The 23027-nt window shown below is 42.3% G+C and overlaps 2 protein-coding genes across 3 annotated transcripts; both read right to left on the reverse strand.

Annotated features, from left to right (window-relative positions):
* Nucleotides 1-224: 224 nt before the first annotated feature.
* LOC106925545 (uncharacterized) lies at nucleotides 225-6682 on the reverse strand. Of its 2 annotated transcripts, none has more exons than XM_014999972.2 (7): nucleotides 6568-6682; nucleotides 4751-4870; nucleotides 4136-4453; nucleotides 3946-4059; nucleotides 2435-2893; nucleotides 1584-1718; nucleotides 225-1507 (listed from the first exon to the last, which is right to left on the reverse strand). In XM_014999972.2, the coding sequence occupies exons 1-7, from the start codon at nucleotides 6632-6634 to the stop codon at nucleotides 1050-1052; spliced, it is 1671 nt and encodes a 556-aa protein (XP_014855458.2). In that variant the 5' UTR covers nucleotides 6635-6682; the 3' UTR covers nucleotides 225-1049. The 2 variants fall into 2 exon arrangements, with proteins under 2 accessions (XP_014855458.2, XP_014855459.2); XM_014999973.2 differs by having other exon boundaries at nucleotides 982-1507; nucleotides 1584-1700.
* A 579-nt stretch (nucleotides 6683-7261) lies between these two features.
* On the reverse strand, nucleotides 7262-20780 carry slc71a2a (solute carrier family 71 member 2a). The gene is made up of 12 exons (XM_014999976.2): nucleotides 20433-20780; nucleotides 16333-16431; nucleotides 16198-16260; nucleotides 15937-16064; nucleotides 15103-15217; nucleotides 14803-15021; nucleotides 14609-14722; nucleotides 12195-12266; nucleotides 12002-12114; nucleotides 11090-11187; nucleotides 10851-11014; nucleotides 7262-10120 (listed from the first exon to the last, which is right to left on the reverse strand). Exons 1-12 carry the CDS (start codon nucleotides 20529-20531, stop codon nucleotides 9830-9832), a joined length of 1575 nt encoding a protein of 524 aa, XP_014855462.1. The 5' UTR covers nucleotides 20532-20780; the 3' UTR covers nucleotides 7262-9829.
* Between the last annotated feature and the right edge of the window lie 2247 nt (nucleotides 20781-23027).

Here is a 23027-nt window from a genome sequence, read left to right on the forward strand (position 1 = left end):
GACCAAAAGGATCCAGAATATGGAGAGCGTCTATTAGACAAGCGGAGCTGATTAAAGGAAGCTAAAAGTCTGTAAAGTTCTGCTGGTGAAACCCGTGAAGCAGGTCGGCGGCTCCGGAAAGTTCACATTCTTCAGATAGTTTCTAACTGCAGGGAAACCAGCAGAGAAGAAGGTGGTTTATCAGACAGCGCCATCTGGTGGACAGAACATAAAACACAGCCGTCTCAAAATGATATTTTATTAAAGGGGATGGATGATGGATTTCTGCAGATTCATGATTCATTCCTGTTTAAAAATAAACTCAGAATATCAACAATTAAAAGGAGTTAATTTGTGCCTTTGTAAATAAAAGCACACAAAATTAAAATTAAACTGGAAAACTAAAAAAGAAAATATTTATACATTTAAATTTGGTAAGGCACTGTGGTATCAACTAAACAGTGAAACAGAATTAGGAAGCATGAGAGCAGATAAAAACAAAAAGTCTTTAAATACAGCATTAAATATTTCTATTTAAATATGAACATGAATGATGGAGTATTAGTGCCACAATAAGAAAAAATAAAAATAAAATGAGAATAGTCAGTATTTAGACAATAAAATTAAAATATAAGAAAAAAATCATACGAGAATAAAGTCATAAAATTCTGAGTAAAGTTGAAATACTATAAAAATAGTCGGTATTTATGACTATCATTATTTCCACTTTTTTTCTTGTACTTTTAGGATTTTATTACAGTTTTATTACCATTTTCATTTTAAAATAGTTTTAGGACCTTCTTTTTGTATTATTTTGACTATTTTTATTTCTTTATTTTCATAGTTTGACTTTATTCTTAAAATTTTAGAACATTTTGTAATTTTCTGACTTTATTTCTGCATTAGCTGGACTATTTTCATGTTATTTGGATTTCATGTAATTAGATGAGTTCATTTATTTATCCTTTTGACTTTGTTATTATTTTAAATAAATTATTCACATTTTATTTTTATATTCTTAGTGGCCCCAGTACTTTGCTGTAAACTCTAAAGTATTTTTCAAGTGTTTTTCATCCGTCCTCCTCCAGGCTGTGGATCGTCTCGATGATCTTCTTCTTCATCTTCTTCACTTTGTGCGGCGGCGCCTCGTTCAGACATTCCTCCACGTACTTCAGGAAGCCGGCGTGCGGCGCCTCGCCACGGCGCCCGCTCCTCGGCGCCGCCGCCGGCCGACCCGCTCGCTTCCTGCTGCGGGTCGAAGACGAGGATGAGGAGGAGGAAGAGCAGGAGAGCCAGGAGTCCGGGGGGGTCGGTGACGGCAGGACGGGCGGGTTCTGGGCGGAGGCCGGCCCGATCTGGGCGGAGGCCTCGTCGCCGTCGGAGTCGCAGAGGAACAGCAGGTCCAGGTAGTGCCTCCACTTGGGCAGGTAGAAATCCTCGGAGCCGCAGGTTCTGTTGGCGCTCACCGCCTTGTGCTCCCGCTGGAAGATGGTCCGCAGGTTCCTGAACTTCGTCTTGATGTCTTCCACTGGAACAGGGAGGAGAGCAGAAGCTGGTGGGTTCTGGTTCGGGTTCCGGCTCCGGTTCTGGACCGGCCCGGTTACCTGTGAACGGGACGGGCTCCCCGGCGGACAGCAGGCCGCTCAGCGTCTCCAGCAGGCTCTGCCGCAGCAGCCGGTTCCGGAAGCTGTCGACCCGGTGGTTCCACAGGCAGCTGTGCTCTGAAACACAGGCACAAGCTGAAAAGTGCGGCGTGTTCATCAGCTGCCGGGTCAGTACTCTGTAGAACTACGGCTGGACATTCATCTTATTATCGATTCAATAAATCGCATCATAAATTAAAACAAACTCAATAATTTCCATTTTCATGATTTATTGTTTTTCTACCAAAAACTGGATGATAAAAGTTTCAGTTTTGTTGTTTTGGTCTCAAACAGCCAGTAGTTACAGTAGAACTTCATTAAATTGGTCTCAAAACAACATTATCTGAAAAACTTTGTCCAGCAAAATTTCTTATTTAATAATGAAAAAAATCATTTTCATGAATCTATAAACTTTAATTTCTAGTGAATATTTAACACTGGAACTGGAAGACATTTTACATGAACAAAACAAGCAAAATAAATCATGAATCTCTGAAAACAAAATTATTCTTCAGAAAAAGAAGCTGGTTGAGACCAAAACATCAAACTGAAAACTTATCATCCAAAATCGATAAGTAAATGGAAACAGTGACTTTCTTTGAACTTATCATGCGATTAATTGATTTATTGCTTATTGCAAAAGGCCTAAATACAATATTTATCATCAATATTCATCAATACGAATTACTGACTTAAATAAAGCTCCTGTATTTTGCTGAAAAGTTACTTTTAAGTTAGTTTTGTCTGATTTGATGTGCACTAATTATTAGCAGTAGAAACTGATTATTGTGTTTTTACAGTGTTTGTTTTACCGGCGTAAAACGAGATGAGCTGCTGAACTTTGGCTTCGCTCCACAGGCAGCGCGACTCGCCGCCCGCCCTGTCGTCAACCGGAACCAGAACCCGAACGGGCTTCCTGTCCGGCGGCGATCCGGACGGCGCTCTGGGATCCATTAGCTCGGTCTGGTCTGGAGCTGCAGGGAACACCTGGAAGGCGGAGCAGGTGATGGAGTTGCTCTCCGTCTTTATGCTGCAGGCGTCGATGGAGGAGGCGGAAACGCCGCGTTGGGCGGAGCAGGAAGTCCGGCTTCCCTCATGCGGGCCGTCAGGAAACTCGTCTTCCTCAAACGACTCGCAGAGGAAGAGCATCTGGTGGAAGTGCTTCCACTTGGACACGTAGGGCTGGTCCGAGGTTCTGCTCGCCTGGACCGCCTTGAATTCCCGGTTAAAAACCGTCCGGAGGTTCTTGAACTTGGATTTTACGTCTTCCACTGCAAAAAATGAAGTAAATGTTTGTTAAGAAGCTAAAAAAGGAAGTTTGCGGCTTTGACTGCAGATTTAAGGCGGACCTGATCAACAGCTCTGTAGATTTATCATGATGTTTAATGTTTTTAGCACTTTGGCTAATTTTTCATTTCCCAAATAGCTGCTGGCTAAAAACTGGAGCTGGATGAATCTTTGACAAAATCTGAAAAGATTTTTTAAAAACTTCATTTTCAGCTCAAAACAGAAAACTAGCAGAGTCTCTTTGTTTAGTAGGTTCATTCATGCTAACAGTATCTTAGCTTAGAATACTGTACAGTTTAGGTTTAGTTTAATATACATAGCATATAATACCTACATTTAATTAATTAATCTTAGCCTTCATTAACCTATTTAGCTTAGTTTAGCTTCACCAAGCTAACATCACCTTAGGCTAGCGTCTTATAAGTTTCTCTTAGCCTACCTAACCTAATGTTAGCATAGTGAACCTTAGCTTAGTTTGACATATCAACCCCCTCTCATTGCATTATCTTTACATTAGTCAACCTTAAAACTGGCTTAGCTTAATTTATCACTGTTGAATTTTGCATTAGCTTAGCCATTTAAACTTCATTTAATTTTGCCTACTCAACTTACCATTAGCTTAGCTAACCTAAAATTAATCTTAGACTAGATCTTAGCCAGCCTACCTTAACGTAGCCCAGTGTTTCCCAGCCCTGGTCCTCAGGCCCTCCTGTCCTAAATGTTTTAGAGGTTTCCCTGATTTGATGTGTCTGACTCAATGCCTGTTAATCAGTCATCGATTGAAATCAGCTGGAAACATGCAGGCCAGTGTGCCTTCAGGACCAGGGTTGGGAAACACTGCATTAGCCTACCATAAGTTTAGCTTAGCTTTTTTAAAATGCTGTAAATTATAGAGGTTTGAAACAGAGACAGAAAAGCGACCGAAGTCCAGAGTAAAATCCTTTGTTTGGGACTTTTTAAAACCTATTAAAGTCCTTTAGCTTGTTGAGGAATTTGTGCAGAACAGAGGAGGATCAGGAGTTTGAGTCGTTTTTACCAGAAAACAGAACCAGCTGGTCCGAGAGGCGGATCCTGAGGGACTCCAGGAGATTTTGTCTGAGTTGTCGGTTGTTGTGATTCTCAGACTTCCTGTTCCACAGACAGCTGTGCTCTGCACATCAACACAAACCTGTCAGGAGCAAACCGTCACCTCGTCTCTCCCTGAAGCCGCGGTTTAATTTATTCACCTGCGTAGAACGCGATGAGCTCCCGCTCCCTCTCCTCCGTCCAGAAGCTCCTGCCAACGGCGCCGCCTGAGCAAGAGGAGTGGAGGAAGGATATGCTGAGTCCAGGTGAGGTGGGAAGGAGCCAGTTCTCCTCTGCGGGCGGGGAGGGTGGCGTCTCGTCGGCGCCCTCCTCTGGCTCGCAGCAGCCCTGCAGGAAGCTCAGCTGCTGGTAGTGCTTCCACTGCGGCACCAAGCCGGCCTCGCCGCTCAGACGCACCAGCTTGTACTGGCGCTGGAACGTCGTACGCAGGTTCTTAAACTTGTTCTTGATGTCCTCCACTAGAGAAGAACACAAAAAATTAGATGGAACCAGAACGCTGAGGTCAAAGGTCAGACTTTTCCAGAAATCTCCACCCATTTACAGCTAGTTTAGTATAAAAACCAGGATGGATGCATGTTTGGATATCCTATAATCTCATCCTTCTGGCTGATCGTCACTTTGCCAGACCTTCCTGTTGGTTTCAGATCTAGCAATCCGGCACATCTTCTCCCATTCAAAAGCTCTGTTCAAATATTTAACCGCTGCAGTGGTTCTGGTCAGAGCTGTTAGCGGTGCAGCGTTAGCCACATGGGTACCTGTGAACGGAACGGGAGGCGGCTGGGAGGAGAGCAGGATCCGGAGGCGCTCCAGGGTTTTCCATCGCAGATCCCGGTTCTTGTAGTCCTCAGACTTGTAGTTCCACAAACAGCTGTTCTCTAGAGAACAAGAAGACACTTAGCTACAGTCGTAGCCATTAGCTTCATCATGTTTGGCTTCTTTCACAAACACAGATGTGTTTGGGGCAAACAGCTACTTTTATAGACGTTACTTTTACCTTTTCCACAAGAAGCTGGATCAAATATCGACACCACATCGTTTAAAAAAATATTGTACAAGCAAATCAATTTCAGAAAAGTTTTCATCCTCAAACTTGCACAAACTGCTTGTTAGGGTTGTTATAAACATGCCAAACCCATAGGGGGCAGTGCAGCGCTAAGCTAAAATCTGTCAGCCAATCATATTGCTTCAAAACAAACACCACTTCCTGCTAAGATCAAACATGGTGGCGTTTGAAGGTTGAGCTTCTTTTAAATAGAAGATTAATAAAATATAATAATAGAAACACAAAGCGATGCTGATCATAAAGTATGTAGATATATTGGTGAATTATTTGTCGGAGATTATAAAGTGAGGGACTCCAAAACTGGTTTTCCATGTAAACTATGGAGTTTTCACAAATCACCTAAATAATAATTTTAATGATGTTAAGCTGAGTTTTAATGTGGATGAAAGGCCAAACACATAAAATGTATCAGATTTTCCACATATCCAGCTTTGTGTGGACTAGGCCTTCGCAACAATAATCTGATACATTCATTTTACTCAAAAACACTTTGAAAGACATTCAGAAAGTCACCAAACTGGAATAAACTCCTGATTTTAAGGAATATAACATCAACAATGAAAGGTTAATCATTATACTCAATAGGCATCTTTTCCTGTTAAATCCTGGTGGACTTAGTTTCTTCTGCGACTGCATTACAGGGTTAATTCTCACAGTAATCTAACCTTTAGTAAAAATATTGAAGTTTGATGTCATCATTGCATTAATCAGAGATGCTAATGATGTTTATTATGATCTAGTTTCCACTGATTTAAACAGGAAAAGTTTAAATGAATGAAGTTAGTTTTAAATATTGCAGTGATTTTTCAATTTACATTAACTTTGAACATTTGATTTAGTTTGTAGTTGGCTTTTTTCAGCCAGCTGACCAACAGTGCACAGCCAAAGGTTGGGGAAGAAGCTGTGTTAATGGAAAATTATTACTGAAGCTTTGATACTGGAAACCAGCTTGAAAGCAAATTAAAAAAAACATTAAACTGCAAAATAAATGAATTTTAAAAAGCTGAAAAATCCCAAGTATTGCTTTTAAAGACATTAATTGATCCTATAGAGAATTATTGCTGATATCTTTCCAATCTGGCATTGTGTAAAATTGTTATTTTTGCTTAGTGAAGCTTTAACTTTAAATATCAACCAGCCTTTTATGTTTGACATAATAATTGTAATAATTGCATAATCTTCCGGTGATGAACGTCTTTGGTAATTAATCAGGTTTAAAATCTTTTGTTTAAACACAGAAATCCAAATGAAACGTCCATAAAACACCAGGAGGAAAATCTTTGGTCTGAATTATTTCCAGTTTGGACACATAACCCGTAACCTTCATTCCGGTTGCTCGTCGATTGTTGCTTCAAGTCGTTGCTTTCGTTGAGCAACGGTTGCCTTCCCCTCCTCCCCCACTCTACCGTCCCAAAACTGTTGCTTGCTTTAGCAACACGTTGCCGAGGGAAGCGAACCGGAGCCGAGTCCGTATGGAGAAGAAAACCGGACCGAACATGCCGGACTTACTGGAGAAAAACGCAATGAGAGCCCTCTCTTTCTCCTCCGTCCAGCTCCTCTCCGGATCCGCCGCCATGTTTGTTGTTGCCTGTTCAGGCCGTAATCTAGTTGGCTGCGAGGCCACGTGACCTCAAAACTGAAGCGCTGATTGGCTGAGTCGTTGGCGTTTCTTAAGGATGCCTGAAGTTGCCCGCTAGGGGCCGCTGGTGGTCGGTGTTCATGTTTGAGAGTGAACTCATGGCGATGGATGGATGGATGGATGGATGGATGACAAATGTGGATGGATTAATGAAAGAATTAGTAATGAAAGAATTAGAAAATGGATTGACTAAGAAAAACAGATTGGAATAAATGATGGTTGGTTGAATTAAGGTTCAAATCAATATTTAAATGGATAGAAGAATAAATTTATGGATGGACAGACAAATCTAGAAAAAATGGATGGTTTTAAATAGTGTAATAGAAAAATTAATGGTAAACAAATGGACAATAAACAAGACTGCATTGATTGGGAAAAGATGGATGGATGAACCAATGATTGGATGGAGAGATGTTGGGATGGATGAATGGATGGATGATCGAACATCCATTGTCCCTGTATCTCCAGTAGTACCATATATTTATCCATACTTACCAAAATTCAACAGAAAAACCAAAACTAATCATATTTTCCAGTAAACAGGAATGAGACATGAAGCGGATGTGAAACGTGTTTGTACCATTTTAATATCAATACAGCTCCAGACGAGACGACATCCCTGTTCAGCTCACATCCACAGACATCCAGTCAATCCATGTACAGTATTTACAGAACCGGCCCAGTTTCACAGCGGATCGCACCGGGCCGCGGCTGGGATCAGTATTTACAGGAGCGCTGAGGAGAGGCGGGAACAATTCCAAAGGAAAACCGTTTCACCAAATCGTTTGATTAGCAAAAGAGCTAAAAAAATAAACGTGTTTAAGTGGTTTCAATCCAGCTCTGCTGAATTCCAGTTTAAAAAACAAACCAGCCCTGATGCTGGTCTGAGTGTTAGCATACTGAGATTGCTTCTGATTGGATACAAAACGTTACAGAAACATTTAGCTGCCCATCCGAGGCCAGACTCGCCCACAAAGCAGAAAACACGGAGATGTTTCCGAACCGATCCGTGAAAAAAACGGATCCCGCCTTCCCAGGTTTGTAAGAACGGCACTTCAGTTCTGTTCTGGTTCTGGAGAATTTCCTCCTCCTGTCTGAAAAGGCTTCTGCGGTTCTGACTGGATTTGGGAATTAAAAAGCCAGAAGAAGCATTCCAAGAGCAGAAACAGCTAGCCTTTGATTTACAGGACACATATCAGTCAGGCTAGAAAACCTAAAAATGAACTAAATGAATCAGCATCAGCGATTGATCTCCATATCATTATCTGGACAGGAAGTTCAGATGCTAACCGCGGCTGTTTGTGACCATAAAGTTCATCAGCTAAGAAAGTTTTGGCTTTTTGTTGCTGCTATCAAAATGAACCAGGACTCTTCATGTTAAGTCATGATAACTAGCTTTTTCTTCTCCATGTCTGAGCCAAATGAAGGAGAGAAACTCAATGTTTAGCATTAGCTTCTAGCACAGAGTCAGACAGGCTTTTAGAGTGGGTGAAGTGACAGAGCAATAAGCTACATTATTATTGTTGTTTGACCTAAAGTAAAAGAAAGAAATGACAGGTTATATGGAGAAAATTGAGTTGAATAATCACTGCATGGCTTGCTGTTGGATGTGCCAGTGAGGAGTTAGAATGCTGGTCAGAACTGGAGCAGAAACTACATCTACCTTAACACTATTTCAGTTTCTGTTTCAAATTACCAGATTTTCTGGACTACAAGTCAAAGTTTTCATAAATTTGCTCGTTCTGTGACTTACAGTAAGACACTTCATATATAGAAAAACTTATTCACGCAAATTTAACTGCATTTCCTATTTAATGGAAACACAGCAACTGCAAAATTGTGTTTTTTATGTTAGAAGAATATCATCATTTGTAATGGAAATGCAGCCATTTACCCCAGTGGGAGCTTTTAAATACCTGCATGTGGGGCTGGTTTGCTAGGTCTCGTTCCTGTCCATAAATATTCAGTTTATGATCTCAGACTATAATTTCAGGTGAACTTCGATGCTGAATTCTGAGTTGAACGCCGGCTTTCTTTGGCAACATTTTCTATTTCAGAAGTAGAAAATTACTGCGAGTATCATCAGCCATAATCCTGAAAAAATTTTTAAAAAAAAGGAAAATGTGATGATATGTGTCCTTTAAACTCGACCGGAGACAGAAAACTAGCTGATCCCACGTCACACTTACAGTATTTACAAACCAGAGTCTCATTCAAAAGTGCATTTACATTTAAAGTCATGACATGGCTAACTGTACACAGTGTGGCAGTTAAATACTGTTAAAACTCTGCTTCAAATCTTCTCTAAAGCTCTTGGAATCTCTGTCGGATGCTTCAAGTATAAAGTTTGTTTTCAGGAGTTTCACTGCTGCCAGGGAAAAAACCCTCGAGTGAAACTGAGTTGGTTTGGAACGAATTAAACCGACCCTGAGGCGTCAGGGAGCCAGGCGAAGGGTTTTCCTCTGCCAGCAGCCAGCAGCACTGAGAGAAACAAAAACTGGAGGTAGAGGGACACAGGGAAAAATAAAACCCAAAATGTTTGTTTTACTGGGAATGTGAGGATCCATTCCTGTTTCCTTCTAATTATTGTCAGTAATCAATAGTTTGCTTTGGTTTAATCTCAGAGTGAGATTAAAAACGGTTCATTTCTCTTGTTTTAGCTGGTTTTAATACAATCTCCACCCACAGAAACACACTGACTGATTTAAAAAACAGACGTATAAATAAACCTGGATGTTTTGGCTGCCATTAAAGTTTACTTCTGAATTAAAACACGTTCAAAATGACCAAAAGAGTAAAAAAAGCCTTAAAGATGAAGTGAACTCCTCCTTTAAAACGATAAGGATCTGCCTCCTCCCACCCTCTGATTTCTTCCCTTTCTTCCCTGCAGACCTCCATGCTTGCGTCCGATTGGCTCATTAAAGATGGATCCTGATTGGTCAGGACGGTGCCTCTCTGAAGCTAAAAGTTCATCCCGCCGAACGGCAAAGAGGCAAAACCTTCAGACGAGAAAAGTACACTCAGTCCAGCCGCGTTGCTAACGGAAACACAGGAAAACACAGTGGCAGAGGCTCCGCCCACCGGCTGCAGAGGCTCCACCCCCAGCGGCAGAGGCTCCGCCCCCATGGCTCCTCAGACGATGCTGTCGTGCAGCAGCGGCTCAGAGTCCTCGGCGTTGGCGGAGGGCGGGGCCTCCTCGTCGCTGCCCGGCAGTGGCGTGTTGATGTGGACGCCGGCCAGCGAGGACAGCGCCTCCTTGCTGTCAGGGAGGGGCTTGTCGCTGAGGGAGAGCTCCGAGGAGGAAGAGGAGGAAGAGGAGGAGGAGGAGCAGCAGGTTTTCTCGGGGATGAAGAGGGCGACGAGGAAGGCGATGACCACGGTGCAGGCGCCCAGCAGGAAGGGCGGGCCCGGGATGAGCGCTTGCTGCAACACAGGAGAAACGCTGCAGTTCAGCAACCAGGCAGGGGGCTCAACCTGAGGAACACGGGCCGTTTCTGGACCCACAACGCTTTTACTGTGGTCTTCAACTCCAGTTCAGGAAATTATTAATCTGTTTTTTATTTATGCTTTTTTTTTTAATATTATGTTTATCAGATGTGACAGAACTCGTACAAATAAAGTCAGGAGGCATTTACATAAATTACAGCAATTACTTGACAAAAGTAAAATAACTTTATATGTAGTTTATATGAAGTTCTTATAATAAGTAGAAGCAGGTTTATCCAGAGACTTTGCTGCATCCAAATCTAATTTATTGAACTTGGCTAAACATAGAAAGTGTTTCAAGAGAAATTCTTTTCTTATAACCGAGAATACATGTATTCAGTTGAGCCCAAAAGAATCTGATTTAATACAACAAATGTGCAAAATCCTCTTCAGTTTTTATTTCTTGGCCCTTGAGCCAAAACATTTGGAGACCCTGACTTTGACATTTCACTAGAATCTCTTTCTGTTCATAAACTGGAAAATAAAAATGATCATTTCAGTTATTTTCATGCCTTACTGTCTGGTTCTGCTGTATTTATAAATCAAACATTCAAAACTGAGCAGCAGCCTGAAAACCAGCCGCCGTGGTTCCAGTATCGCCCTCTATTTCAGTTTTCCCTCCAGTCCTGATGAGGCCCAGTTAGTGGGGTTCTGAATGGTTCTGTACCTCTGTGGGTCCGTGCAGCGGCAGCGGGTCGATGCTGTACTCCTCCTGGATCGGGTCCAGAGTGTTCAGCTCCACGTTGAACAGGAAGAAGATGAAGCCGTAGAGGGCGGGGCCCAGGCCGTTACAGAGGCCCCGGATCCCCGTGATCATGCCCTGGACGACCCCTGCAGGCGGACAGACAGTCAGAGCGGGTTCTGGTTCTGGTTCTGGTCAGAGTCCGGGCTGCTGGTCAGACTCACCTTGTTTATCTGGGTCAGCTGACTGCGACACCAGAGCAGAAACAGCAGGGAAGGTGATGGAGGACATGGCCGCCACGGCTCCAGCCGCCCACATCATCCTGTCACACACACAGCAGTCAGAGGAACAGCGCCCCCCACTGGCAGAACAACACTAAGGCTCTCTGCTGCTACAGGTTCTCCAGAACCTCTTCACCTCCCAGACTCGGTTCTGACTGAGTTTCTGACTGTCAAATGGTTCAAATCTGTAATGTGATTAATCACAGAGTGGCTGTGAATTAATCAGATTAACTGTTTCAAATTAACTGAATTAATGCCTTCTAAATGTTTTTATTACGACTGTCAGTTGATGTTAGTTAACAGGTTTAACAAGTTCATTTGCATAGCCTTAGTCTAAATTCATAAATTATTAATGGTGATAAATCTCTGAAACTAAAATCAGTTTTTAATCGATCCACAGATGTTGAATAATTAAACCTTCAGGATGCGTCTCTAGTGAACGTGTTGCTACAGAGTTAGAGCAAACATGGTGGCCCAGTCTCAGAGTTTGATCTGGATCGTGGTTCAGTTTAGCTTCATGTCATTTCCAGGTTTAAGTCATAACTTTACACAGAAATAAAAACAGCAGAAATACAGGAAATTATTCTGAGAATTACAAAATCTAGTTAAAGAACCGCGGTGGAAAAGAGAGAGGAGAAATGCTAACTGAGCTAATCATGCTAACAGTCTGTATGACAATCAGCTGGTCGGATATTTACTGCTCATATCTTCCCAACAGATCCCCAGTCTGAAAAAATACTGAAGCTTTTAGAAAATGTCAGACAACTTTGAGTTCAGTTTGTTTATCCTGGACTGACTGATGATGAGGCAGAACTCTGTCTAGTTCTGGTTGTTAATCTCAGCGGCCTGTCTTACCATGGTTCTGATCCGAAGCCGTACCAGGCCAGCTGGAGGATCTGGAAGCCCAGGCCCAGAAGAACCGTGTTCTTGTTGCCCAGGTATCTCATCAGCAGCGTGAGGAAGAGCGTCTGAGGGGAAACAGAGACGGATCTGGTTCTGGTTCTGGTTCTGGTTTAAGGACCTGCAGTGTGTGGAACCGGGTCGGTACCTGAGCCACAATGGACAGAATGCCAACGACCCCGATGAAAACAGCAATGGTGGTGGAGGAGAAGTTGATGACCTGGAAGGAAACGTATAGTTCAATGTCAATGTTTATTTTAGTTAAAATATTCAAACTTTTCCAACAATCTGAGTCTTGTTGGGTCTTGTTAGGCGATATTGGGCCATGTTGGGTCTTGTTGGGTCTTGTTGGGTCATGTTGGGTCATGTTGGGCCATGTTGGGCCATGTTGGGTCTTGTTGGGTCTTGTTGGGTCTTGTTGGGTCTTGTTGGGTCTTGTTGGGTCTTGTTGGGTCATGTTGGGCCATGTTGGGCCATGTTGGGCCATGTTGGGTCTTGTTGGGTCTTGTTGGGTCTTGTTGGGTCATGTTGGGTCATGTTGGGTCTTGTTGGGTCTTGTTGGGTCTTGTTGGGTCTTGTTGGGCCATGTTGGGCCATGTTGGGCCATGTTGGGTCATGTTGGGTCATGTTGGGCCATGTTGGGTCTTGTTGGGTCTTGTTGGGTCTTGTTGGGTCTTGTTGGGTCATGTTGGGTCATGTTGGGCCATGTTGGGTCTTGTTGGGTCTTGTTGGGTCTTGTTGGGTCTTGTTGGGCCATGTTGGACCATGTTGGGTCATGTTGGGCCATGTTGGGCCATGTTGGGTCATGATGGGTCTTTTTGAGTCATGTTGGACCATGTTGGGTCTTGTTGGGTCTTGTTGGGTCTTGTTGGGTCATGTTGGGCCATGTTGGGCCATGTTGGGTCATGATGGGTCTTTTTGAGTCATGTTGGACCATGTTGGGTCTTGTTGGGTCATGTTGGGTCATGTTGGGCCATGTTGGGCCATGTTGGGCCATGTTGGGTCATGATGGGTCTTTTTGAGTCATGTTGGACCATGTTGGGTCATGTTGGGTCATGTTGGGTCATGTTGGGTCTTGTTGGGTCTTGTTGGGTCATGTTGGGTCATGTTGGGTCTTGTTGGGTCTTGTTGGGTCTTGTTGGGTCATGTTGGGTCATGTTGGGCCATGTTGGGTCATGATGGGTCTTTTTGAGTCATGTTGGACCATGTTGGGCCATGTTGGGTCTTGTTGGGTCTTGTTGGGTCATGTTGGGTCATGTTGGGCCATGTTGGGCCATGTTGGGCCATGTTGGGTCTTGTTGGGTCTTGTTGGGTCTTGTTGGGTCTTGTTGGGTCTTGTTGGGTCATGTTGGGTCTTGTTGGGTCTTGTTGGGTCTTGTTGGGTCTTGTTGGGCCATGTTGGGCCATGTTGGGCCATGTTGGGCCATGTTGGGTCATGTTGGGTCATGTTGGGTCTTGTTGGGTCTTGTTGGGTCTTGTTGGGTCTTGTTGGGTCATGTTGGGTCATGTTGGGCCATGTTGGGTCTTGTTGGGTCTTGTTGGGTCTTGTTGGGTCTTGTTGGGCCATGTTGGACCATGTTGGGTCATGTTGGGCCATGTTGGGCCATGTTGGGTCATGATGGGTCTTTTTGAGTCATGTTGGACCATGTTGGGTCTTGTTGGGTCTTGTTGGGTCTTGTTGGGTCATGTTGGGCCATGTTGGGCCATGTTGGGTCATGATGGGTCTTTTTGAGTCATGTTGGACCATGTTGGGTCTTGTTGGGTCATGTTGGGTCATGTTGGGCCATGTTGGGCCATGTTGGGCCATGTTGGGTCATGATGGGTCTTTTTGAGTCATGTTGGACCATGTTGGGTCATGTTGGGTCATGTTGGGTCATGTTGGGTCTTGTTGGGTCATGTTGGGTCATGTTGGGTCTTGTTGGGTCTTGTTGGGTCATGTTGGGTCATGTTGGGCCATGTTGGGTCATGATGGGTCTTTTTGAGTCATGTTGGACCATGTTGGGCCATGTTGGGCCATGTTGGTTCATGATGGGTCTTTTTGAGCCATGTTGGGCCATGTTGGGTCATGATGGGTCTTTTTGAGTCATGTTGGACCATGTTGGGCCATGTTGGGCCATGTTGGGCCATGTTGGGCCATGTTGGTTCATGATGGGTCTTTTTGAGCCATGTTGGGCCATGTTGGTTCATGATGGGTCTTTTTGAGCCATGTTGGGTCTTGTTGGTTCATGATGGGTCTTTTTGAGCCATGTTGGGCCATGTTGGTTCATGATGGGTCTTTTTGAGCCATGTTGGGTCTTGTTGGGTCTTGTTGGGTCATGTTGGGTCTTGTTGGGTCTTGTTGGGTCTTGTTGGGTCTTGTTGGGCCATGTTGGGTCATGTTGGGTCATGTTGGGCCATGTTGGGTCATGATGGGTCTTTTTGAGTCATGTTGGACCATGTTGGGTCTTGTTGGGTCATGTTGGGTCTTGTTGGGTCATGTTGGGTCATGTTGGGCCATGTTGGGCCATGTTGGGTCTTGTTTGGTTTGGTGCGTCATGGTGGACAGGAAGCTGGAGGACTCACCTGTCTCAGGTAGAGGAAGAAGCTGGAGTACTGTCCGGCCTCCGGCAGGTAAGAAAGGAAGACGGTGATGCAGATCAGCAGGACGGTGGAGTCCTGACCCACCTTCCTCAGAGACTGGACCAGAGACAGACAGAGGGACAGTTTGTCACATTGCCTCTTTAACCGCCGCAGGGTTACACTTCCTGGTTACTGACAGCAAAAGGGTCGGCCTGCTCCCAGGAGAACGGGGTACCCCACGTGTTGAGCCTCATCTTGTCCGGCAGCGACTCGGGGACGGCCAGCAGGATGAAGCAGATGTCGGCCAGAGAGATGAGCGTGGCCAGCAGAACCACCAGGTTGTCTCCGTACCAGGCCGACAGGTAGGCACCGATGGCCGGGCTGGTCACCAGGCTTGCTGCAAATGTGGCTGACACCTGGACAGGAAATGCAGCAGGACGTTACAGGAAGTGACATCACTCAGTTTGGACCGAGCCGACCCGATGGGCGGCTCTTACCAGGCCGTAGGCGGTGCTCCTCTCCCTCTCATCCGTCACATCAGCAACGTAGGCGAAGATGACGGAGAAGGTGACGGAGAACGCTCCAGACATGGAGATCATGGCGAAGTACCACCTGGACACACAGAGGGTCAGAGAGCAGCATCAGAGTCTGCAGTACAGTCAGAGGGACGGAGATATTTATGACTCATGAGACGGTAAAACTCAGTCTGCACATTTTAATGAAAGCTTCTGATTTAAAGATGACTATAATATTACAAATAAACAAATTTCCTTCATAAAAACCTGATCAAATTTAATTATAAATTACCAAAGTAACCAGAATCTCTGGAAGTAGCCTGTAAGTTCAGCACAGGTAACAGCAAAATAACCTCTGGAAACATTTCCAGAAAGTTTTGTGAAAGTTTTAGAACCTTTAAGTTCAGCAAAAGAAACAAAGTGACATGAAAATGCAGTGAGACCAGGCTGACGGTTCAGCAGAGGTTCTGGAAACGTAACCAGTAAGAGGTTACGTTTAAAAATAACCTGAGAAACGTTCAGAAACCCGACCTGTCGGCTCAGGAACGGTCTGGATGTATCATCTAGCAGAAACTTCATCCGCTCTGATAAAATGATCAGACCTGGAGCCGCCTGGTTCTTATTAGGAATGTTTCACAGAACAGTCGACTCTTCTGTTACAACTATAAACTCTGGAGGTAAACACGCCGTCCTGACTCGCCATGTTTTACTAAAACGTGGCTAATATGAGCTAAAGTTTCATCCAGTCAAAGCTTCATTTTCCATCCAACCAGACAGGAAGCTCCTTCCTTCCTGTCTGTGGGATGAAGCTCCTACCAGGGGCTGAGCCTCATCAGAGGGATGGGAGCGCAGGTGAAGAAGACGGTGATGAGGAGGAAGGACCTTCGTCCCCAGACGTCTGACAGCGCTCCGATCAGCGGGGCGGACATGAAGGACAGCAGACCCTGCAGACAGGAAGCAGCATCGTTAGAGGGGTTGTCCTGACTGACCGCTGCAGCTGCAGCACGGGGCTAAAATATGACAAAACTGAGATATTTGCAGTAGAACTGGATTGAAACTACTCAGTGAGTCGCTCACCTTCACTCCCTGGATCAGGCCGTTCATCAGGAATGTGTGCTGGGGAAACGTTTCATGCAGAACCTACAAACACACACACCGTTACAGAAACAGATTTCATTCTTCTGAAACAAGCGGCTTGCTGTTTCTGCTTACGGTGAGCATCGGCGTGGTGAGTAAACCCCAGGCGAAGAACTCCAGGAAGATCACCACCACAGCGTGGTAGACGCTGGGCCGGCCGATGCCCTGCTGCGGCTGAAACACACAAACAATCGAAACTCAACGTTCAGAGGAATCACACTCCTCAGGCCTGCTCCATTTCATCCCAACTTCCTGCTTCCAGAGAACCAATCAGCTCTCAGTACATCCATCCAACCAGGAAGAACTTTGATTTTGTTTTAATTTAATAAAGTCTACTCATTAAACCGAACAAGGCAGGCTCTTCAGACTGAGCTGCATTAATGTGTAATAACTCCAGAGTTTCCGTCGTTTCTCCACCTACCTGGCAGCCATGTTAACATGAATAATGTGAGCCTGGGCGCCTTGAGGCCACCATTAAACCAACAAAAGCCCCAGATAACCGGAGAGAACCGGACCAGAACCGAGTCTTCCCTCCCTGTGAACAAATAGAGACGTTACGATCCGTCCTCAAGCACCAGCAGAACCTGGAGGTCCAGTTTCAGCTTCATATCGGGTTTAAACGTTTCTGCTGACGCTGACAGACGAACAGAACCTCAGATTATGGGTCAGACATGACTCTGATTTATTTATTTTCATCTTTTACTGTCACAACAGTTTTCTGACAGAGAGAAGAAGTGGAGCAGAGAACCGAACCGGACTGACGGCACTCAGCTGGACTTAACCTCCAGAACCAGAACTGGATCTGGATCAGTTTCCATGTTTAGGTGCTGGAATCGTGGGCCAGAACCGTTCTGACCCAAACAGAACCCAGAACCGTTCTGACCCAAACAGAACCCAGAACCGTTCTGACCCAAACAGAACCCAGCCGGGTCAGAACCAGCAGGAGGAGCTGAACCAGATAATCCAGCAGGTTCAGGTAAAGTCAGAGGAAGTGAAGATAATCCAGCAGGTTAATCCGTCACATCCTCAGCTTCTTAAACTCATCCCTCCGTCTGAACCTGATTCACTAAATCAGGGGTCCCCAAACTTTTTCCTGCGAGGGCCACATGACTGTTCCCTTTTCTGGTCAGGGGCCGGTCTTAGTTTTTCGACAAAGAAACCTTAGAAAAGTTTTGTTGACGGGGGAGGGGGATTGGATTACTGCCGATGACATATTCGCGTTTGTAGATAGATTTTTACCCAGAATGCAAATGGAAAAAAAACATGAGCGAAACGGTGACTGGTACTGACTAGTATATATTCCATTGAGGGAAACTAAGTTTCATATCTGCTCAAGAGCCCCCCTGGTGGTTGAAGAAAAATCCACATATATATGAAAAAAACACTGAATGCTCTCTGGTATTGTTCAGGGGGCCGGACCAAATGAGGAGGCGGGCCAGATCTGGCCCACGGGCCATAGCTTGGGGACCCCTGCACTAAGGAAACATGAAGATGGTAAACTGTTGCTAGGCAGATTAGTGGGAAGCATCCAGAGATCCAGTCCTGGTAAACAGAGTTTATCTGTAAACATCCTGAGCTGAGCTTCATGTGGACTTCCTCTAAAACTAGGAGGAATGTAGAGAAATGGAGGACAGAAGGAGAACGTCACCTTAACAGGCTCTAAGAGTCAAACTGGTTAAAAGTTTTCTTTATAACTTCACCTCTTTATGCACTAAAGCTGTCATTCATGTTGCTAAGATAGCTAGCATTAGCAACCACCACTTTAATCTGCAGCTGGAGCTTCAGTGAGTTTCCTGTCTGGTTTCCTTTAAGATAAACTTCTTACATTTCTATTAAAATTTATTTCACATTTCTGGTCAAATATCTGACAGCAGAAGGAAACATGATGACCTTCCATCAGAACAAGCTGACATTGTTTTACTGTTTTCCCAGAATCCTCGGCTGTTTGATCGGTTGGTGTGAAGCGTTTCACACATTTTGGTTTAATCTGCAGTTTCTCCAAATCTTTACACTCTGGTCAAAACGTAATGTTGAAATTTATGTTGCAAGTGATTTATATTTATTAAAGTGCAGATTAAAATGGTATTTTTAAAAACTACTGAAGCAAAAAATAATGAATTAAATGTTACATTTAAAGATGTCATGATAAATTTTGCTGGACAATAAATCGTCCCAGAAATTATCACGATAAACAACGATATTGTTATTTTGAGACAATTTTCCAGTAATATAACAGTAATGGCATAATAATACAAGAATAATACAATAAACTTTAAATCCTAATAAGCATTTAACACTGGAACTGGAAAACATTTTGAGTTTGTTTTAATTTGTATGATTAATTGATTTATTGTTACAGGCCCAGTTATATTGTGTATTTAAATGAGCTTGGAGCTGCTAAAGGTTAAAATGATCAATAAATAGTACTTTAAATATGTACATTCAGATTTATGTGTTTAAATCTGGATGTGTTTGTTTTAAATGTAATCTATAGTCATTAATTTTCTCTTTTGGCTTCAACTTTCAAAATAAAACAGAGAAAATAAATCATTTATTTTTGATGACTGAGTAAAGTCCATTTGGAAATGTTCTGAAGCTTCTAATGGAGGAATCTGCAGATTAAAGCCAAAAACAACAAATGGTCCCAAGACCAACGTTACTAACTGGTTTCTGCAAAGATTCACTCAGAAGTTTCTTTGTTTAGACAATAAAGAAAACTTCAGATTTTCCAACCATTTCCATTCTGCTGGGTTATTTCTGTAACATCATACAGTTTAATCCAGAAATTCATATTCATATTATGGGATTTGTAATAAAGCTGCAGTTTTACCAGGTGAAGTGTGTGAAGATGTTTATTATTGTTTGATTAATTTGTCCTGAAAGGAAAATGGGGGAAATTCTGCTTCCTTCATGTTTAATAGAAAAATCTTATTATACACCTGCATGAGAAATTGTGGTATTTTTATTGCTTATCAATGATATTTTACATTTTACTTTAATCAGGGGAAAATGTGAGTTAGAAACTATATTAGCATTTCTAACATTTAAGATTGACAGAAAATGTTTAGAAATTTTATAAAAAATCAACTTTTATAATTTTATGTGATACTAAAACACATAGTAGATCACTTTTATTTTATTTATTTATTTTATTTATTTATACAAATAAACATCTGAAGGTCCAGCTGCATCTTTACCAGCCTTGAACATCTGCACACTTACATCATTGTGTGGTTTCTTAACTTTTATTTAGAAAAGGGGGTTTAAATGTAGGATATTCTGGGAAAAAAATAGTTTCCATTTTTCACAATTATTGACCTGTTTGTCTTTGCCACATAAAATCCTAGTAAAATAAACCAAAGTAAAAAGTGGTAAAATGTGTGTAAATACTCTGGAGGTGGTGTATATTTTTGTCCTTTCTGGTGAAATATTTAGATATTTTATTTCTGTGACGATAATGAAAAAACTTTAAATTAAATTAAATCTTTTAAATATATTTTTCAGACATTTTCTGTGTGAGCTGCGGTGAATGCGTCTGTTCCGGTGTTAAAATGGACGCTGGCGGAGCTGCGGAGCGCTGGATCCGCAGCGAGCGGCTCCTCCGCCCGCCCGCCCCGGGGAGGATCGTCCCGGCCCGGGCAGGGGGCTGTTATGTAACACCATAATGGATCCATCCCGACTGCATCAGCACCGCCGCTATAAGCCCAACCTGTGTGTGTGTGTGTGGGTCTCCATTACAGCCTCCCTCCCACCTTCACTTTCCTCACAGAACAGAACAGAACACGGCCATTTTGGACCAGACCGTTCGGAACCAGAACGATCTTATATTTATTTAATTTATTTTCAATTTCAGCCTCAACAATTAGAAATTTAAACCTATTTCACATAATTCATAATAACGAAATTAAACTGTGATTTAGCTCTATAAATAAATAAAATGGCGTCGAATAAATCAAATTTCTAACGGTTGAATTTGATTTTTTTTTTCAAGCGTCAACGTCCGTTAATTCCATGTTACGTCATAAACGTGACAGTTTATTTAATTATTTCCCCAGACAGAAACAACGGTTCAGCCGAGGTACATATAAACAGAACCAGACACTCCATTAAAAACAACATAAAATGTCTCGGTTCGGGTTGTTTCCTGTGGTAAACATGGCGGCTCGGACACTCACCACCGCTCCGTCCTTCATGATGATCTTCTTGACCAGCACCACCCGGCCGGGGGCCGCCGGAGGCTCCGCCGCCATGTCCTCACACCTGCTGTGGGTCATGAAGCATCCTTGTCGCGTGGATATCCGCGGTTCTCCGGGTGCTTCCAGGATTCTTTGTGTTTTAGCCTCCAAGAGGCCGAACCGAGCTAATTATAAGATAAACCCCCGCAGAATCTGGAAGATTTCTTTATTTTTTCCCACTCCTCTAGAAGACGTCCAGCTCAGTCAGTCAGTCCGCAGTACTGGTGATGCGCACAATTAATGACGCTGTCAAGTTCCGCAGAACCACGGCAATACTTCCGGTCACATTACAAAATAAGAGCCTGTGATTTATTGCATAAATTAACAAGAAAGTTTGAAATATTATTTAAATACAAAAATACTTCGTTGATCCCAAAAGGAATTAAATATTAATTCAATTTCTTGAAAGAGTTTTTGTAGATGGTGTGGGCTGTTGGCAGGACAGATATCCTGTAGCAGTTTGTATTACAGTGAATTTGAAGAAGCCTCTGACTGAAGAGACACTATTTTTCTAGGATAGTCTCAACAAAAGCATGTAAGTTAAACATTTGAGATTGAAGTTAAAAAATGAGAACAATGGACAGAATTCTGAAATTAAAGTCAGAATTTTGACTTTTTATCAGTTTTTTTTTTGTTTTGTTTTTTTGCACTTTTATATAAAAATTCTTACATTTTTTTCTTCCCAAAGAGGAACTTGTATTGATGACCTGTGGCTGCTTTGCAGAATTTTGAGATAAAAATCTAAGAAAAATTGTCCAAATTTTAGGATTAAAGTCAAAATTTTGAGAGTAAAGTGATTTTTTTTATTGTTAGAAGTGAAAGTCTGTTGAGGTTTTGTGAAATTGCTTGTCACAAACCCCAACATTTACCTTTGTGTTATTTTGTTCATGTTTGCTTCAAACACAAAAGTTTCTTTTCTTTTTTTTTTGACATCTCTCGTATAAAGACTTTAAGTTTAGAGGATTTATTTAAGCTTGGGAGAGTAAAACCAATGACAACAAAACAGTTTCTGCTCCTATTTTGATCACTTGAGTTTCTTGAACACAAATTAATATTTTTGTAAAGATTGCCTTAAAAATATTTTTGTTAGATATCTATGCTTTTTTAAAAAGTTTTAATTTCACTTACTATATAAGAGGAATTATTGTATTATCTAATCTTAATCTCTCAAATGCAATTTTTAATTATTAAAGTATTTTGTTAGAAATTGTTATTGTTTATAATAATGCAAAAATGTTGAGTAAAACAAACATGTTTTCCTTCATTATTTATATTTAAAAATGTTTGACAAAGACTGGAAAACTATTCATTGGTAAATTACTGATAAAATGACATAATTTATCTGAATACTTGTGACATTTCCCAATTGTGTACAAAAATTAAAACACTTAGAATTTGTTTTACAAATTTATGAATTTCAAAAATGTACAAATTAAAACAGCTGCTTCACCAGTGGATGGATGGAATTTTTTCCATAATATTAAAATTCTTGTCCATGTTCTAATTTATTTTTTCATACTTATCCAAACCTCGAAGGAAAATTCATTATTTTTCCAAATTTTCCCATATTTTGTTGGCAGTCTAGCTAACACACGCGTCTGAGTCTTTTATTTTGAAATGTAATCACTTTTCTTTCCGCCTCTTCTACTAATTTTGACAACACGGTCCGGTTCGGTTCTGTTTTTATGTTTTTGTGATTGTATTTTTTTCTCTGTTAGTGCGGAATCAGATTGAGAAGAATCAATATGGCGTCACTATTAGAAACGGACATTTTCTCCCCTAAATCTCATTAAGACATCAGAGAGTCTGGAGCTAACGGAGATGTGATGTAACAAACTCACGCACAGTTTACACGTCTTCATAATAAAATCTCACTACATCAAAAACGGCTGGAAAACTGTTTTCTTTAATACCTCCAAATAGTAATACCTTCAGATTTATAATTTATGAAATCCTGGATGTTTTATCGCGGTTTTTCTCCGTTTTTCCAGAAATATCCGTCCATGTGCGTCTTATTTTGAAAATCCTGATGTTTCCTGATTGGTTTGACAGCAGCAGACGGAGTTGAAAAGCTGAGCGGATCACGTGTAGGCGGCTGTGGTTCTGGTACTGTGTGTGTTTTTGTGCAGGATTGTGTTTAAATGAATAAAACATGATCCAAACGAGGCGACGGAAGAAAACGTGAGCTGATGTCATCGATCATCAGAGAAACTGGCATCCTTTGATCTCTGCAGGCCGCTTTGATCTCCTGCTTCTGCAACAATAACAAAAATCATGATGATTATTGGTTTATTATATGGGATGCAGGTGCTGTCATTATTACTATCGTCAAAATTAAAAGAAATATAGTCAAATCAGTTTTAAAATGGAGATGAAATGAATATTTTTGCCTGAAATATTCAGATTTTGAACTGTTTTCTGGATTTGCTCATCTGTCAGATTCCTACTGAACAGGATTAGGGCCACAGGAAAAAATATATTGGATAAATTTGATTACTGCTACAACATCGTGACAGTTAACAAATATGGAGAAAA

Source organism: Poecilia mexicana, unplaced genomic scaffold (genome assembly GCF_051168715.1).
Source record: "Poecilia mexicana isolate PSO_F unplaced genomic scaffold, ASM5116871v1 scaffold_12, whole genome shotgun sequence".
Classification (NCBI taxonomy): Eukaryota; Metazoa; Chordata; class Actinopteri; order Cyprinodontiformes; family Poeciliidae; genus Poecilia; species Poecilia mexicana.

Bases quoted from the DNA above. Each gene is read 5' to 3' on its own strand.
- slc71a2a (XM_014999976.2), bottom strand. From the start codon at position 20,531: ATGACCCACAGCAGGTGTGAGGACATGGCGGCGGAGCCTCCGGCGGCC. The intron at 12,267-14,608 runs GTGAGTCCTCCA...GTTTCCTTCCAG, and splicing joins TCTTCCTCTACCTGAGACAG to GTCATCAACTTCTCCTCCAC. The intron at 12,115-12,194 runs GTACCGACCCGG...GTTTCCCCTCAG, and splicing joins TTCTGTCCATTGTGGCTCAG to ACGCTCTTCCTCACGCTGCT.
- LOC106925545 (XM_014999972.2), bottom strand. From the start codon at position 6,634: ATGGCGGCGGATCCGGAGAGGAGCTGGACGGAGGAGAAAGAGAGGGCT. The intron at 4,454-4,750 runs GTACCCATGTGG...GTTCTTCTCTAG, and splicing joins GCCTCCCGTTCCGTTCACAG to TGGAGGACATCAAGAACAAG. The intron at 1,508-1,583 runs GTAACCGGGCCG...TCCCTGTTCCAG, and splicing joins GGAGCCCGTCCCGTTCACAG to TGGAAGACATCAAGACGAAG.